Source organism: Bubalus bubalis, chromosome 3 (assembly GCF_019923935.1).
Source record: "Bubalus bubalis isolate 160015118507 breed Murrah chromosome 3, NDDB_SH_1, whole genome shotgun sequence".
Taxonomy (NCBI): Eukaryota; Metazoa; Chordata; class Mammalia; order Artiodactyla; family Bovidae; genus Bubalus; species Bubalus bubalis.
The window spans coordinates 13,231,131-13,247,664 of record NC_059159.1 but is presented as its reverse complement, the minus strand read 5'-3'; the positions used below and the strand labels follow the sequence as shown (position 1 = coordinate 13,247,664).

Sequence of the window (16,534 nt, the reverse complement as noted above, 5' to 3'; positions counted from 1 at the left end):
CAAGCCTGGGTGAGGGCACATGCCTGGGGTACCTGTGGAGACCAAACATCCAGGGCCTCAGTTTCCTAAGCCGCTGCCTAAACAGCGATAGGGCCCCTCACCCTTCACAAGGGCCATTCCCCACTGTCCAGAGGATGCCTCTCAAAAGCATAACATGTGGGGAGAGGGGGTCAAGAAAGGGCCTGGAAACGGTGGCATGGAGCTAAGTTGACTGGACTGAGTGAGCTCCCTCCACAAGATGGGAGGTTTCAACACAGCTCTGACCAACACAGGGGCAGTCCCAATAGAGCCATCCAATGAGAACGAGCACTGCTAAAGCTAACACCTGCCGTTCCCAGTGACACACACGCACAACAAGGCTTCTCAGCACTTACAGCCAAAAACTTACAAGTTTTAAATAAAAAGTTGCCTTGTTCTAGATATAAGCACTATTCACCGAAAGACTGTTTAGTCACTAAGTTGTGTCCGACTCTCGCAAACTCATGGACTGCAGCCCGCCAGGCTTCTCTGTCCATGGATTTCCCAGGCAAGAATACAGGAGTGGGTTGCCATTTCCTTCTCCAGATCTATCCAATCCAGCGATCAAATCCGCATCTCCTGTACTGGCAGGCGGATTCATACCACAGAAAGACAGCCTGAACTAAAAATCCATCTGGTTAATAGTTGCATTTCAATAAGATATTATTTTCAGTTGTTTTGATCAAGATTATACTAATAACTAATTCTGTAAAAACTCAATCTAGAAAACTTCTTAAGCAATTAGTATCTTTTGGTAGAACAAAATGTGAAGAGCTGATGTCTGCGTTCACAGACATCCTCTGCTGAAGACACTTGACAGAGAGATCAACAGAAGATTCTCAATCACAGAAACATGTTACATTAGGAAAAAATCCTCTGGGAGAAGTAAATGGAAATACAAGTTCAAGGAGATGAAGGATAAAGTCCCTGCATTTTAGATGGAGTATGGTGTATTCCAAGGCATCATGATGCCTGGATCCCACCAGACACATCCCAAGCAGTGATGCAGTAGCTGTGTTAAAACGACAGCATTCATGGGACTTCCCTGGTGGTCCAGTGGTTAAGACTCTGCTCCCGAGGCAGGAGGCTGGGGTTCAATCTCTGGGTCAGGGAACTAGATCCCACATGCTGGAACTAAGACCTGGTACAGCCAAACAGTTTTTACAAGAAATTTGTTTTAAATAACAAGGACTTCCCTGAGGATCAAGGGGTTAAGACTCCACCTGCCCATTAAGAAGACGCAGGTTTGATCCCTGGTCCGGGAAGAGCCCATGTGCTGCGGGGCAACTAAACCCATCACCACAACTACTAAGCCTGCTTTCTAGAGCCCACACACTGCAACTACTGAAGCCCATGAGCCCTGGAGCCCGTGCTCCGCAATAAGAGAAGCCACTGCAATGAGAAGTCCGTGTGTTGCAATGAGATAGCAGCCCCTGCCTGCCACAACTAGAGAAAAGTTCACAGGCAGCAATGGAGACCCAGTGTTGCCAAAAATAAAAATAAAATAAAAATAATTTTTAAAATCCTCCTTATTAAAAAAAAAAAAAAAAAAGACACTATTCAGTATGGCAAACAACCGGCTTTCCAGCAAGTTAGATTTATATAAAACCACTGATACCAACTCACATACCCCAATACTTTAGCCACCTGATGCAAAGAGCCAACTCATTGGAAAAGACCCTGAAGGTGGGAAAGATTGAGGGCAGGAGGAGAAGGAATGACAGAGGATGAGATGGTTGGATGGCATCACTGACTCAATGGACATGAGTCTGAGCAAGCTCCGGGAGATAGTGAAGGACAGGGAAGCCTGGTGTGCTTCATGGGGTCTCAAAGAGTCAGACACAGCTTAGCGACTGAACACCACCAACCCACAACAGGGATGTAGAGCTGGTCTTGATTCTTTTAAGGTAAATAGGAAGCTGCTGATACAAATTGTTATAAATCATCAAGGATGGCCTGTGAGTCCCTGCCCCACACCACCAATCCAACACGTGTTCTGTCGTGACCTGAAACCAACACACACATGCACAGCCTTCCCTGGCAAGCCTGGGCTCTTGTGTTTCTGTACACCAATATGCTTACAAAGACCAAAAACAGGGTACCCCTGCTTTCCAGCAAGTCAGTACCCTGCAAGAAGCAGAGTGTCAGAAGCTGTTCTAGGCTTGGGGCCCAAAGCCTCAGGCCCTGGAGATAAGCTCTCACCTCGTGCCTTACAGGCAAGAACATAAAACTTCCATTTTGGGGACCCAAAGATTCTAAGCTCACCCAAGAATGTCCACCACCATCTTAAATGACAGCAAAAAGAAACGGAGACAGTTAGTGACTGTTCAGAGCCCTGCAACCACACAAGCCAGGGAGCCCCAGCGCTGCCTGCAGATGTTCACCGGGGAGCCACATGTGCCTGCAGCCCCATGAAATTAACCCGCCTAAGGGAATTCCTCCAAAAGGTCATCTGCACACGTACAGCCACAGAAACCATGCAGGCTCTCTGCAACTACCTTTACAAGCACAGTGGGTTCTGAGATCTTAGCAACAGCAGCAAAAAAAATTCCGTCTTGCTGATTTATCAATGACAGTACCTTTTTTCATTCACATATAACCCAACTCCAGAGCTGTCTCTAACCTTCATGTATAAAAAGCGGTAAATCCTCAAAAATTTTAGTACAGAATTACCATGTGAACCAGCAATTTCACTCCTAGACATACACCTAAAAGAAGTGAAAACCGGGACTCAAACAGATGCAAGCGCCCAATGTTCACGGCAGCATACTCAGCATCGTAAAAAGACAGAATAACCCAAATGTCTACTGACAGACGAACACGCAAACAACAGGTCGTCCACACGCAGAGGACTGTTACTCAGCCATAGAGAGGAATGAGACTTTGGCATGAGCTACAAAATGAACTTAACCTGGGAATCCTACACGAAGTAAGTAGGACACAAAGGACAATCCTGCACAATTCCACTTATGTGAGGTCCCCAGAGCAGTAAGCTCACAGAGGCAGACAGATTTGTGGGTATCAGAGGCTGAGGGGAGGAGAAGGTAGGGGGAGTTAAGGGTTTAAGGGGACATGGTTTCTGTTTGGGAACATAAAAAAATTTGGAAATAGACAGTGATGATAATGGTTATACAACACTGTAAATGTAGTTAATGCCACTGAACTGTACACTTAAAAATAGTTAATATGGCAAGTTTTATGTCACATATGGTTGGATGGTATCACCCACTCAATGGAGATGAGTTTGGGTAAACTCTAGGAGTTGGTGATGGACAGGGAGGCCTGGTGTGCTGCAGTCCACGGGGTCACAAAGAGTCAGACGCAACTGAGCTAATGAACTGAACTGATGTCATATATATTCTAAAATTTTTTTTGAAAATCGGTAACAAACCAAAGCCACTGAATCAGACACTTATAATAGGTAAACTGTATGTTTGGTGAACTACACATCCTGGTAAAGCTGAAAATAACTTCTAAAAAGGATCCTTGTATTCACACTGAAGAAACAAAAGTACTGACAACCTGCTTTGTACCAGTCTTACCAGCAGCCCACAGCCATCTACCTCTGCTGCTGCTGCTGCTAAGTCACTTCAGTCGTGTCCGACTCTGTGTGACCCCATAGACGGCAGCCCACCAGGCTCCCCCATCCCTGGGATTCTCCAGGCAAGAACACTGGGGTGGGTTGCCATGTCCTTCTCCAATGCATGAAAGTGAAAAGTGGAAATGAAGTCGCTCAGTCGTGTCCAACTCTTAGCGACCCCATGGACTGCAGCCAACCAGGCTTCTCTGTCCATGAGATTTTCCAGGCAAAACACTGGAGTGGGGTGCCATTGCCTTCTCCGCATCTACCTCTACCCCTGGTTTAATCTTCAACCAAAATGCCCCCACTCCCAAGACAGGGAGAGGAGTGAGTATGAAATGAAGTACGCACGCACTCACTCAAGGGGAAAAACATTTTGATACAGAAAAATACAACCCCTACTCCACACACTAAGCCAGAGACGTCTCGGTATGGCCATCACTTTTCTTACAGGCTGGAATGTTCAAGATTGCACAAAGGTTAAAAATCAGCAAAGCGCATAGTCGTCAGAAGAACAAGAAAGTGCTAGGAGAGGTCAGGAGCAATGGAGAAGGAAAGCCAGGCACACAGGCCCATGGAGAGGGAGCAGTAAGGAGACAAGAGAGGTCAGCACTCTGCACATGAAGGCTGTGGCCAAGGCAGGCCTCACCCACAGGCACAGGCTGACCCCAGGCGCCATGGCCACTCCACCGAGGCGGCAGGGCAACAGCCATGCCTAGACCATCCCAGGAAGCCGAGAATGTGTCTGAGGCTGACTCTGGCTTGAGGACCCCCACTTCCCTAGAAGCCCTTCCTGAGACAACACGGCCCACCAGGACTCCGCCACCCACACCCCAGCCCCACAGCACTTGGGGCTGGATGGTGGCTCTGCCAGCCTTCCCAACATTTCCTAATAAAAGAACCTGCACACTTAATTCTGTCTTGGTGTCCACACATCTTCTCAGAGGACCCAGAGTAACGCTGGAATGCTATTCAGATGCTGGTTTTTGGATGATGTGACAGAATATGGCCATAGGGAGCTCCACGAATTGGTCCCTCTACCAAGGAAACCAGTAAGCTGGTAAAAACAGAATCTAGCTTTTCAGCATTCTGGAATCTAATAAAAAACCTGCATCAACCAACAGGTTGCCTAGTGAACAAAGAGGCTACTATATTTCAGCATCTAAGAAGCCTCTGTTAGGTCGCGGGCGATACACTAAAACAACAGAAAAGAGACCTCAGTGACCAAACAACAAGGAATAAAGTCATTGCAAAAAAAAAAAGTCTGGGAAAAAGTCACTAAATAGAGAGACAACTAAACAATCTTCAACAGCAAGAGCAGCAAACCTCTGACAAGGTAGAACTCGATTTCTAGAGTTACCACATCATATGTCAGAATGCCCAGTTTTCAATAAAAAAGTAACAAGGCATACAAAGAAAGAAAAAATTATGGTACAGTCACAGTGAAAAAAAAAAAAAGAAACTGACAGAAACCACCTCTGAGGAAGGCCAGACAGCACCTTACAAGACACAGACTCTGAATCAATTATCTCAAATATGCTCCAAGAGCTAAAGGAAACAAGAGAACAATGTCTGTACAAACATGGAGTGTCAATAAAGAAACAGGCTGTAAAAGAGACCACAGAGAAATTCTAGAACTGAAAATATAGTCAATGAAATGAAAAATTCAGCTGAGGAAGGAGAACAAACTGCAGGTTTGAGCAGATAGAAGGAAGGATCAGAGAACTTGAAGACAGGGCAATTCAAACGGCCCAGTCTGAGGAGCAGGAGAAAGGGTTAAAGAAAAGTGAATGGCGCAGACCCATCACGTCTGGAGCCTGCTCCAGGATAAGACCGCAGTTGCCTGCACAACCCCTCCGAGGCAGGAGACAGCGCAGCTCCACAACCCACCAGCCACACAAAGGTGGCGGAGAGGCCTGGCTCACCTGGAGAGCATCACAGGCGGCAGTACCTAAGACCACAGGCCAACTCACCACATGGGACGCCTCACAGTGTTTTGGCCCCATCTTGACACTTTTCATCTACAACACATTTGTCTACAACAATACACTTCATCCAGCACTCTACGTTCTCACTCTGGCTGCTTGCGGCTGGTGGAGGCTGCTGACGTCATGATATATGACAGACACAGACACTGTGCCAGCCGGCCTCAGGCACGAGAAGCCTTGAGGGCTCTGGTCTCCTTCAAGTTAAACGGAAATCGGCACCACAGAGGCAGAGACTTCCTCTTGACCCGTGACACCCTTGTGCACACACACCCTCTCACACGTCTATTTTCACAAATAAATGTGTAAGTCACTTAGGACGGAACAAGAGTAAGTAAAAGTAGAGCAGCACATCTCCGTGGCCTTGGGGCAGGCAATGACTTAGATATGCAACCAGGGGCACAGGCAACAACACAGGAAACTGGTAAGTTAATCAAAACTTACAGCATCAGTGCATCAAACTCCATCAGCAAAGTGACAAGACAACCACAGAGGAGATAGAATATCCACAAATCATGTGTCTGATAAAAGGCTTATATCCATTAAGAACTCATAACAATAGAAAGACAAACAGCCCAACTTTTTAAATTAACAAAGTACCTGACCATATCCAAATGGTCAAAAAGCACATGAAAAGATGCTCAACACAGTTGAGATGCAAATCAAAACCACAGTAAGATACCACTTTACACCCACTAGGATGGCTATTAAAAAAAAAACAAAAAACAGAGTTGGAGAGGATGGGGAAACTGGAACCCTCATACACAGCTGGTAGGAATGTCAAGCGGTGGTGCATGGTACAACCATCTTGGAAGAGTTTGCAGTTCCTCAAAAAGTTGAAGACCAATTTAGCCTTGATCCAGCAATTCTACTCCTAGGTCTACACCTAGTGATTTGAGTATGAGAGCTCAAATCACGTGGCCACACAAAACTTGTAGACAAATGTTCAGGGCAGCATTATCCACAGTAGCCCAAGGTGAAAACCTAAATGCCCATCACCTATGAGAAGATTAATAAACGCGCAGCCATACCATGGAATATTATTCAGCCACAAAAAGGAATGAAGTACTACCGCTACAGGTACAACGGGGCTGAAGGTTTAAAAACATTCCACTAAGTGAAAGAGGTCAATGCCAAGACCACTACTGGAGATCCCATTTACAGAGACAGAAAGAGATCAGCGGTTGCCTGGGACTGGGGGTGCTGAGGGAAAATGGGGAACGACTTCTCCGGAGTATGGAGCTTCTTTGAGGAACAATAAAATTAGACTCAGGTGGTGGTGGCTGCACAACTCTGTAAATATACTAAAAACTACTGAACTGAACTCTTTAAATGGGTGAACTTCAAATATGTTAACATAAACTGTATCTCAGTAAAGCTGCTACAAAAAGAAGCTGAAAGAGCCCATAGAAATCAAGGGCCGAGCAGCTCTGCACGCGCCTCATAACACCGGGTGCACGGCCAGCACCTGCAACGAGCCCACCGCTGGGCTGCTGAGCAGCGCCTTCCCTGCACAGACGTCATCCCCAGGGCGCGTGCCATCTGTGGAGACACTCCAGCAAAGGCCCCTCTTCATCCCTCCCAGGTATCCATCCCTTCCATCCACAGGCACCGGTGCTCCCAGGGACATCCCCACCCACCACAGACAAGCTTCTTGTGGCCCTGGTCCTAGGCTGCACCTCCACGTGGCCGGGTCCGAGAGCTGGGACATGCAGGCCTTGAAATCAGTGGTCCGTGTGCACCCGCCATGCTGTCCCCCTGCTCAGACCCACTGAGGAGCTCCCGCCCCATCCCCTCACTGGCATGAGTCTTGCTCCCAGGAACCATGATGTCACTGCAGGAGAAGAACCATGGCCATGCACACATTCTTAATGGGAGACAGCACCCCCACGAGGGTGAAATTGGTTCTGGGGGACAAGACAATCCCAGACATCACAAGAGCTCACGACCCTCCAAACTGGGACCGACAGGATACTGAAACTGCACAGAAGGGAGAAGAGACACTGGGACTCAGAAAGGCCTACGTGAGAAAGAAGCCTGAGGGCACAGGCCTAGAAGGCTCTCTCCTGCAACACTCACAATGCTCGCATCATGCCAGGGAGTGGGCCGCGCCAGGATGGGGCTGGATGAAGCACCACAAGGTGCACACACAAACTGAGCTTCATACTCACCGTCTGAGAGCCGGGAAGGGAGCAGCAGGCCTCGTCTGCCCAGTTCCGCCAGCGCCAGACACCCGCCATGCCAGGCACTGTCCGTCTCCTGGAAACTGAAAATACAAGAGAGCCTGAGACCCCAGCACCATGCCAGCTTGTCCCCCCAGGACCCAGAGCACATGTCCACCCACTGGGGTGAAAGCATCACTAAAACTCTTAGTAAGTTTGTCAAGTATCAGTCAGCTAACGAGGTAAAGTACTCCAAACCAACTGGAGACGACAGCCATGTTCAGATCTCCAGAGAAAGAGTCCAAGTCCTAGGTCAGCCTCACATGCCCCAGAAACACAACTCCCTCTGTGATCTCCCCACACACCTGAAACAGTCCAGCACCGACCCGGTCACGTCATCCGCCAGCTCTTTGGGCAGTCTTCCGGCCATCCTACCAATTCTGAACAGGAAAAGCAGCGTCAGCATCTGTCAGCATCACCAGCCCGTCGAGGGCCCATGCTACACTAGGAACATCCCGAGAGATTGTCCTTCCCTCCAGAGAAGGGCTAAGTGGCTGAGTGTGTTCCACAAAGGCCACCTGCCCCATCAGGGGGCCCATCACACTGACATGAATACAGGACAGATATCTGGGGGACCCAGGCAAAGGGGGCCCACTGGGCACGTGTTTGTCTCGGACAGTCAAGGGTCCTAGCTCAGGCCACCAAGGTCTGCCCGGCAGGCTGTCCCACCCCCATGCTGGATGCCAACTGGGCTGGCTCCCATAAGGTCACCTGCCTGGGTTGTGTCCCGGCCAACAGCACCCCAGGAAGACCCACCCTCCCAGCCCATCACATTCCAAGCAGACAAGACTCTGGGCTTCAAAGTTACCCAAAAGCCTCTATGTGCGCCCCCTTTCCCTGCTGCTTGCTACGTGAATTAGTTGGCACAGAAACCCAGAACTCTCGGGGGAGGGCCCACCAGCACTTTCATCAATTTTACTTTTCCCCATAACCATTTCCTTTGTACTCTGTCCCCCATGTCCCTCTGGCCCACCTGGGTGGGCCTGGGCACCTCTGCCGGTTGTTCCCTCAGGTGCAGCAGAGGGGAGATGCCAGAATCTGGGATTAAGCGGGGCTGTGCAGCACCCCTTCCTACATGAGGGGTGTACCCCTGGCCATGGGGGCAGGAAGTGAGGGTCACGGCGATGAGGACATGGACGAGTAAGAAAAGGAACACCTGAAGGTTAAAAAAAGGCAAATGTGGCTCACTCCAGCCAAAAATGCAAGAAAATGAAGGAGCCACTGACCAATCTCAGCAATGTTCTTGAAAATTAGGACATAAAGCAATAAATATAAATTAGGGGAAAAAAAATCAGTCTACCTTTTAAAACTCTCAGAGCTGTTTACAGCTATCAAATTCCACAAGAAGTTCTTCATGATTAAGAAGACCCAACAGATCCGTGAGTATCTGGCAAGTAAGCTGCCAGCCCCTAGCCCACCCCTGGCCTGAATTGGGCACCTACCCTTTGGCCGCAGACCACCGCACGATCGTGTCCTTGTCCTTCAGCCCAACCAGCAGCTGCTCTGGAAGGACAAAGGAAGGCCAGTCTGTGAGCTGCATGGAAGCACTCGGAATTCAAGCTGAGCTCTCAGTTACCAGCTTTAAGGTAACCCACCCTGCACATCACTCCAAACTGTACTATGAAGGGAATTACAAGAAGAACCTTAAGTCGAATCATAAGAAAAGGACATTTCCTCCTGTGTGTTTTCAAATCATCATTTAAGACCAACTTCTGCCATAGCTCCTAAACAGTACATCCACCCATCCTCAAAGGCACTGGGCAGACAGCACCAGTGAGGGAGGCTGCCCAGAAAAAACAAGTGTCTGCTGGAGGCTGCAGAGAGCAGTTCTCCTGGGGACCGGGTCCTGGAAACGGTCAGCCACTAGGAGAGGCTGCTCAGAGGCCTTGTGAGCACGACGGGCCTTGCAGGCCGGTCAGTGGAGGCCCTGCTAGAGAGCAGAGGCAGCACAGGAAGTGGACACAGAGGCAGGACAGAGCCTGTGGAGGTGTACACACAGGGGCACCCTGACCACAGCAATCTAGGGCCGCATCAGAGGGCAAGGGGGACTGCGGGTGCAGGAACCCCCAGCCTCTCCTCCTGCCCTGCAAAGACCGGAGGTCGAACTGGGTGCCCTGCAGGTGGAGATGAGGCGGGCCGCACTCACCGATCACACTCTCCACCTCCTCGGGGACGTCATCCTGTCCGTCGCTGTCGGGGGTCTCAGCCTGTGTCACGGGCTCTCTGGGATTCTGAATGGAATGCTGTAAGCTCTCGGCCAAGGAGCGGCAGCCCCGCTGGTACCTGCAAGGAGCAAATGAACCTCAGACCCACTGGGACACCTTGGAGCTAGAAACTCCCGACTGATTCAGCAATTTATGAATAGCATCACTGTGAAAATTCCATGTGCTTTCCAGGGACGGAATGGACAGGAAGGAAACTGAGCAATAACAGTTTCCAGCATGGACTGTCAAGGAAAGATGACCACCTCATCTGAGCTTCAGAACACAGATTCACCCTCTAGAGGACTCAGAAACCCTCACGCGTTAGAAAGCTTTCTTAGCAGAAAGGCAGATGATAAAGTGTGACAATAAGAAAGCCTGTGACCGAGATGGCAGGAAAGGCATATTCGAACCCACTGGCCTTGGCCCCATGTCCATAGGCTCCGCCTCCAGGTCCCAGCTGAGTACAGCCCCACCCCCGTCCCTGGGCCAGACCCTGCCTTCCGCACCCCAGGGGCCACAGCCGGTCCTCTCCAGCTCCCAGAGCCCGCCTCCTGAACGGCTCTCATTACTTCCTGCCCACCACACCCCCTCCTCCACCTACTGAGGTCACCAGCATGATCTCCCACGGCGCAGTGAAGGGTCCCACAGCACAGGCCAGCTCAGCTGTCTGACTGCACAGTCCCTGAACTTCCGGTTGCCTCAGTTTCCCTGTCTGTAAAGTGAGGGCAGATGGGAGGATGCGCACAAAGCACAGACCAGGGCCTGTGCAGAGCGAGGCCCATAAACACTGCCTCCCTTCCTGGAAGCCGGCAGGCACGCTTGGGCCTGACTCTGGGGCAGCTCCATCTCAGGACAGGGCCTGGGGCACAAATGGTGACAGGCGGAGTTACAGCAGGACCACTAGGGGCCGTAGCCTAAGGCCAAGTCCGGCAAGAGATAACTGGGGCTTTGGAGATAGAGGCAACCTGGACGCTGTTAGCTGTGGCCTTGAGGCCTCAGATTCCGTGGGGCAGTTCCCAGGATGGAAGGTCAATCAACCACCAATGGCCAGTGATGGAATCAGCCCTGACTATGCAATGAGGCTTCCAGTAAAACCCACGGAAGCCCCATGCCCTCTCCCTGAGCCCTGCCCTGCCCTCGGCATCTCTTCTACTTGACTATTCCTGAGCCTTTTGCAACAAACCAATAATCTCGTAAATAAAATATTTCTGAGTTCTGTGAGCCACTCTAGCAAATTATCAAACCCAACAAGGGGGTAGTGGGAACCGCCAACCTGTAGCCCAGCTGTCAGGAGCACAGGTGACAACTGGGACTTGCAACCAGCGAGGGGAGGGGTTGAGGGGGGAAGAGACAGTCTTGGGGACTGAGCCCTTAATCTGGGGGATCTGGTGCTGTCTCCACGGAGACAGATTCAGAACTGAGTCCACACTGCAGGTCACCCAGAGGGTGTCTGACAACTGCCTGGTCTGGGGAAAAAATGCGAAAGAATCAGAGCAGCAACAGGTAACTGAATCAGGGAGAAGGTCACTAGGCGCCACAGGACTGTGGTCATAAAGCGCCCAACAAGCAGCAGGCACGTGGTGACAGCTGGGGACTCTGCCGCTGCTCTCCTCCAGTGAGGACACGTGCTCACCACCTCACAGGAAAGTCCTCACCACTGTCCAGCAACCAGAGACCAGACGGGCTGCCCCCAGACTCCCCCTCCCGCCTTAACCAGAGACCCAGACAAAGTGTATAAACCAACCGCTGGCAGGCACAAGACACCCACGGCAAGGCTCCAAGCCCTCACAGCAGAGAAGCCCTCAGGCGCACCCACTGTCCCCTCTGCTTCCTCCCAGAGGAACTTTCTAAACCACAGCACAGGAAAGTAGAGCCCAAGCAGAGAGCCACTGTCCTGACGGGCAGAAAAAAAAAATTGTGACGAGATGGCTACTAAGTGGGGACAGACACTAGAGGAAGCGGACCTGAGAAAGCACCCCAAATTCTGCATGAATCTCCCTGAATCCTCAGGCAACTGTGAGGCGCGTTAAGATTCAGACGCACCATCAGAGAGCAGGTAAGAGGCCAAGAGCCAGAGTCCAGAGGTACCCACGTAACACCGGGCAGTCACTGAAGTGTGGGTCCAGCAGGAGGGACTGAAAGGCCACACATAAGACACGAGCAGCTGCTGCGGGAGCGAGGGCTGCATCCCAGAGGATGGGAGGAACTGACCGGGCCCAGGCAGACAGCAAGATAGCAAAAGGGGCGGTTCAGCCAGTTACCCGCCTGCCAGACAGACGCACTCCTAAGGGGACGATAACCAAAAAGGAAATGAATCTACAAGAGAACGTGGAAGTGCATCAGAGGGGATAAAATGAAAAAAAAAGACGGAAGAGAGAGAAAGCAAACAACAGGCCGGAAGACTGAAGCCACCACGTTTAACGATCACACTCCACGTCCACGTTTAACGATCACACTCAGTGTCCAGGGAGGTACAGCCTGAACAACGTAACTGTGATGCTGAATTACTCTCCTTCCCGAGTAAACGCTTAGAGTACTTGTGGCGGTTCACTTGAACGTGTCAAGTTGGCCAGGTCACAGGGCCCGGATATTTGTTCAAACGTTATTCTGGGTGCGCCTCTGTGGGTGACTCTAGGTGAGATGACATCTACCTTGTAGGCTGAGTAGAGCAGCTTGCTCTCCCCAGTGTGGTGGGCTTGCCCAGCCTGGTGAAGGCCCAGGGACCACAGACTGGATCACTCTCCCCTCGGTGAGGGATTCTTCCTGCCTTAAGACTCAGACTGAAACATCAGCTCCTCCTGAGTCTCTAAGCCTACCAGATCTGGACACTCACAACCAGGAGCCAATTCCTTGTGTCTCTTAACACACATACACACACACCCACTCCCGCACTGGTTCTGTTCCTCAGGGGAACGCTAACATGGTACAGAATGTTAATCTTTTACAGCGTCTAGAAAGCAGACACTAACATTAGTCTCATAAAGTTTCCAGAGCATCCTTACAGTATGCAGAATACTCAAAAGGTATTTCAGTAAAACATCACTAAATATAACACACTTCTCTGCAATTCCCTATAACTAGAAACATAATCAATGATTCCTCATAATCAAATAATTCCTCCCAAAACATACATATTAATACTTGAAATAAAACTGAAGACTGGGTGGGAGGGGGGTTCAGGATGGGGAACTGATGTACACCCATGGCTGATTCATGACAACGTATGGCAAAAACCACTCCAATACTGTAAAGTAATTAGCCTCCAATTAAAATATATTAATTAATTTTTTTTTAAAATACTGAAGACTGTTAAAAATGTAGTACCCCAGCACAATAGAACAGGCTGTTTCCATGGGAGCCACTAGGACCATTAAGACATCTTTTCCATCCTCAGACAGAGACAGCTCTCTCTGAGTAAACCCTGAGGAGTGAGTCTGAAACCCAGACTGAAATGACCAGAATAGAGCTTCCCCTGTGGTGTGACCCGCCAGTGATGCTGCCCTACACTAGAATAGGCACTTTCAGAACAAAAGACAAGCTTTCCCTCTCATCAGCCCCACTTCAAAATTCTACCTGGAAGATGTGAAGTCAGAAAATTATCCAAAGAAAAAAAGCTGTTCCTTTCAAAATCAGAAACGCTCTTGAGACTGGGGGGAAAAAATGAAAGCAGGAGGACACGTCGATTAGCCCACTGTGGCCAGATGCCTGAAACCCCGGGCCCCACACCAGCCTCCAGATACCCCAGGCTGCATGGCCACTGTTCAGTCTACCAACCTCCATTTGGCCACCTGGGGCTTCAGGAAGGTCAGGCCCAGCCGCTGCACGAGCTTCACCCCGAGCTTCCGGAGCAAGGTCTGGTTGCTGTCGGGGAGCCTGCAGCTGTCCAGGCACTGGAGAACGGTGGCAGCTGCGAACACAGAACATCCTGCTCAGTTTGCTGGGAAGGGTTTGTGTGATCTCCCGAACCCACCAACCCCACCTGACATGCACAACATCAAAACTAGACACTTCCCGGGCCCCCTCCTCCAAGTCAGTGTGAAGGTCCATATCAACGCTGTACCCCTTGAGCTCTGCTTCATTAAGACCCCGTCATCTCATGCCCATATCAACGCTGTGCCCCTTGAGCTCTGCTTAAGACCCCATCACCTCATGCCCATATCAACGCTGTGTCCCTTGAGCTCTGCTTCATTAAGACCGCGTTCACCTCATGTCATTTAAGCGTGGAGTCGGACCTGCTCCACCAGGCATCCAGAGGCGGGACGCAGAGGAGCCCAGGGAGCGACGAGCACCTTGAGCAGAGGGGCTGGGTGCACGCATGGCGGTGGAGCACACGCTAAGGGCCACGAGGACCAGCAGACAGACTTGGGTATGAGGCTGTAAGAACAGGGAGGGATCTCCACAACCAGGGGAGCAGTGTGATCTGGTCCCCCTGCCACTAAGGCTGTTCAGGGCAATAAGGAGAGCGTCAGAGAAGGTGGAGGCGAGGAGAGCACACGAGACCATGTTTCGTGTTAAGACAAGAGCAGGGCGGTTTTCAAGCCAAGTTGTGATGGCATCTGGGTAACTCCCCAAAAGACCCAAACGTCATACAGTGACCAACCTGGGTACAACTGATGGTAACTCAAGACAGACTCGGGGTCTGCGTGTGCAAGTCTGTTGAGGACAAACGTGTGATGATGCTGAGTGTCGACTGCTCACGTTCTCAGGTGTGACCATGACATCAAGGTTATGTTTCTTAAAAGAGTGAACAGATGCCAGTGGGATGACAGTGTGTCTCGGGCAGGGGGGAAGGTATGTGAGGGGGAGCATGGATGAAACAGGATGCCTATGCATCAAAAACCTGACGCTTGTGATAGAAACATGAGAGTCCACTATACCAGTGTCTCTTCCATTGTGTATATGAAATGTCCCATGATGACAATGTCAAGATATAAACAGACTCTACTACCCAAATCTGATCCATGCATCTTCTAATGCACAGACTAAGAAATTTCTCTTGTTCCAGGTAGTAAGCCTCCCTGCAGCCAGAATGACTATATAGGTTTTCATAAGTTGAAGTTCAATCTAAAATTAAGAGAATGCGACAAAAAGGGCAAATGATGTAGCCATGGTGCCAGCAAGAATGCAGCTGGGCTCCCAAGAAGCGAGCTGAAGACCTCAGGGCTAGGTCTACATTCCAAGTCCCCAGGATCGAGACCTGTCAGTCAGGAACCCAGACCTCCTCCCGTACAAGGCCTGAGGCTAAAGAGTTAGATTATTCACACATACACACTCTCTGTTACACATGCACACATACACACACAGAAGACCCCCCAAAAAAAAAAAAATTTTTGACAACAAAAAAATACAGCAAGTCACAAATTTTTGTGCCTATGAATAATCTTAGTGAGACACATTTGATCAGAATTTGGGCAAACTCATGTCACAAACACATCCTCACTTACAAATAAATCTTACCGTAGGGTAAACAGTCTTCACGTTTTCCATGTTTAAATATTTGTGCCTAAAAAAAAAAAAAAAAAACTATTAAAATATTACAAAAACCTTTACAAATTTAAAACATAAATTATCAAAACAACTCGTTGCAATCTTTCAAAATTTTTATCCTGAACACTCGCCATGAAGTAACAAGATTTGCTATACAGGAAAGAAATTATGAGACTGAAAATCTTCCGAGTGGGCAGCATAAACCAGGGATGCAGCCTGAGGCGGGGCTCACCAACGCACGCCCGCGTTGAAGGAAGCGTGCCAGCCTGTACAGAGAGCAAAGAATGGCACTAGGTTTCCAGGACCGGCGTGTAACTGAAGGTACCAAAGGATAAGAACTACAGGTGAATTATCCCACACAAAGGTAAGGCTCCCACAAACTCATCCGCAATCCGAGTCAACAAAGGAGAAAGGGCCCCTCCTGCACCGCACACACGTGGGGCCAGCAGGCCATCAAAACATCAAACCCTGAAGTCCTCAACCTGAAATTTTACCCTCTGCTTTCAAGTCTGCAAAGTGAAAGTGTTAGTCACTCAGTCGTGTCCTACTCTCTGCGGCCCCATGGACTGTAGCCCGCCAAGCTCCTCTGTCCATGGAATTCTCCAGGCAAGAACATTGGAATGGGTTGCCATTTCCCTTCTCCAGAGGATCATCCCAAGCCAGGGATCAAACCCAGGTCTCCTGCATTGCAGACGGATTCTTTACCGTCTCAGCCACCAGGGAAGCAAGTCTGCAAGACTTGTGGTAATTCACACAGGTACCCAAGCCCTTAAACAAAGAGCTCTAAAGCTGAGCACCTTTAAGAAAACAGCTAAGGAACTCCTCCTCCTTCAGGAATAGTATTTAACTGGCACAGGAGACCGCTTCTTAGACCATCTGAAGGTACGTGGGCCTGACTTCCCAGGACCCTGTCCCCCAACACCAGGTCTTACCAGCCAATGAGCTACACTGAGTTGAGATGAAGAGGGTGAACACCATCCCCGACACTTACTCAGTGGCGTTTCATGTGGAGACCAACCACCCGGGAGCTCTGGACGC

At 49.9% G+C, this 16,534-nt stretch overlaps 1 protein-coding gene across 4 annotated transcripts in view; it reads right to left on the bottom strand.

Moving 5' to 3' along the window:
- Window positions 1–16,534, bottom strand: part of TBCD (tubulin folding cofactor D) — a 145,999-nt gene that overhangs the window by 93,918 nt on the left and 35,547 nt on the right. For all 4 annotated transcript variants that reach the window (XM_044938748.1, XM_044938747.1, XM_025279793.2 and 1 more), the window contains exons 8-13: window positions 15,467–15,512; window positions 13,784–13,916; window positions 9,952–10,088; window positions 9,248–9,308; window positions 8,111–8,185; window positions 7,755–7,849 (exon numbers count right to left, since the gene is read on the bottom strand). In XM_044938748.1, coding sequence (XP_044794683.1) covers window positions 7,755–7,849; window positions 8,111–8,185; window positions 9,248–9,308; window positions 9,952–10,088; window positions 13,784–13,916; window positions 15,467–15,512 — 547 coding nt within the window. The remainder of the gene's footprint in view (window positions 1–7,754; window positions 7,850–8,110; window positions 8,186–9,247; window positions 9,309–9,951; window positions 10,089–13,783; window positions 13,917–15,466; window positions 15,513–16,534) is intronic.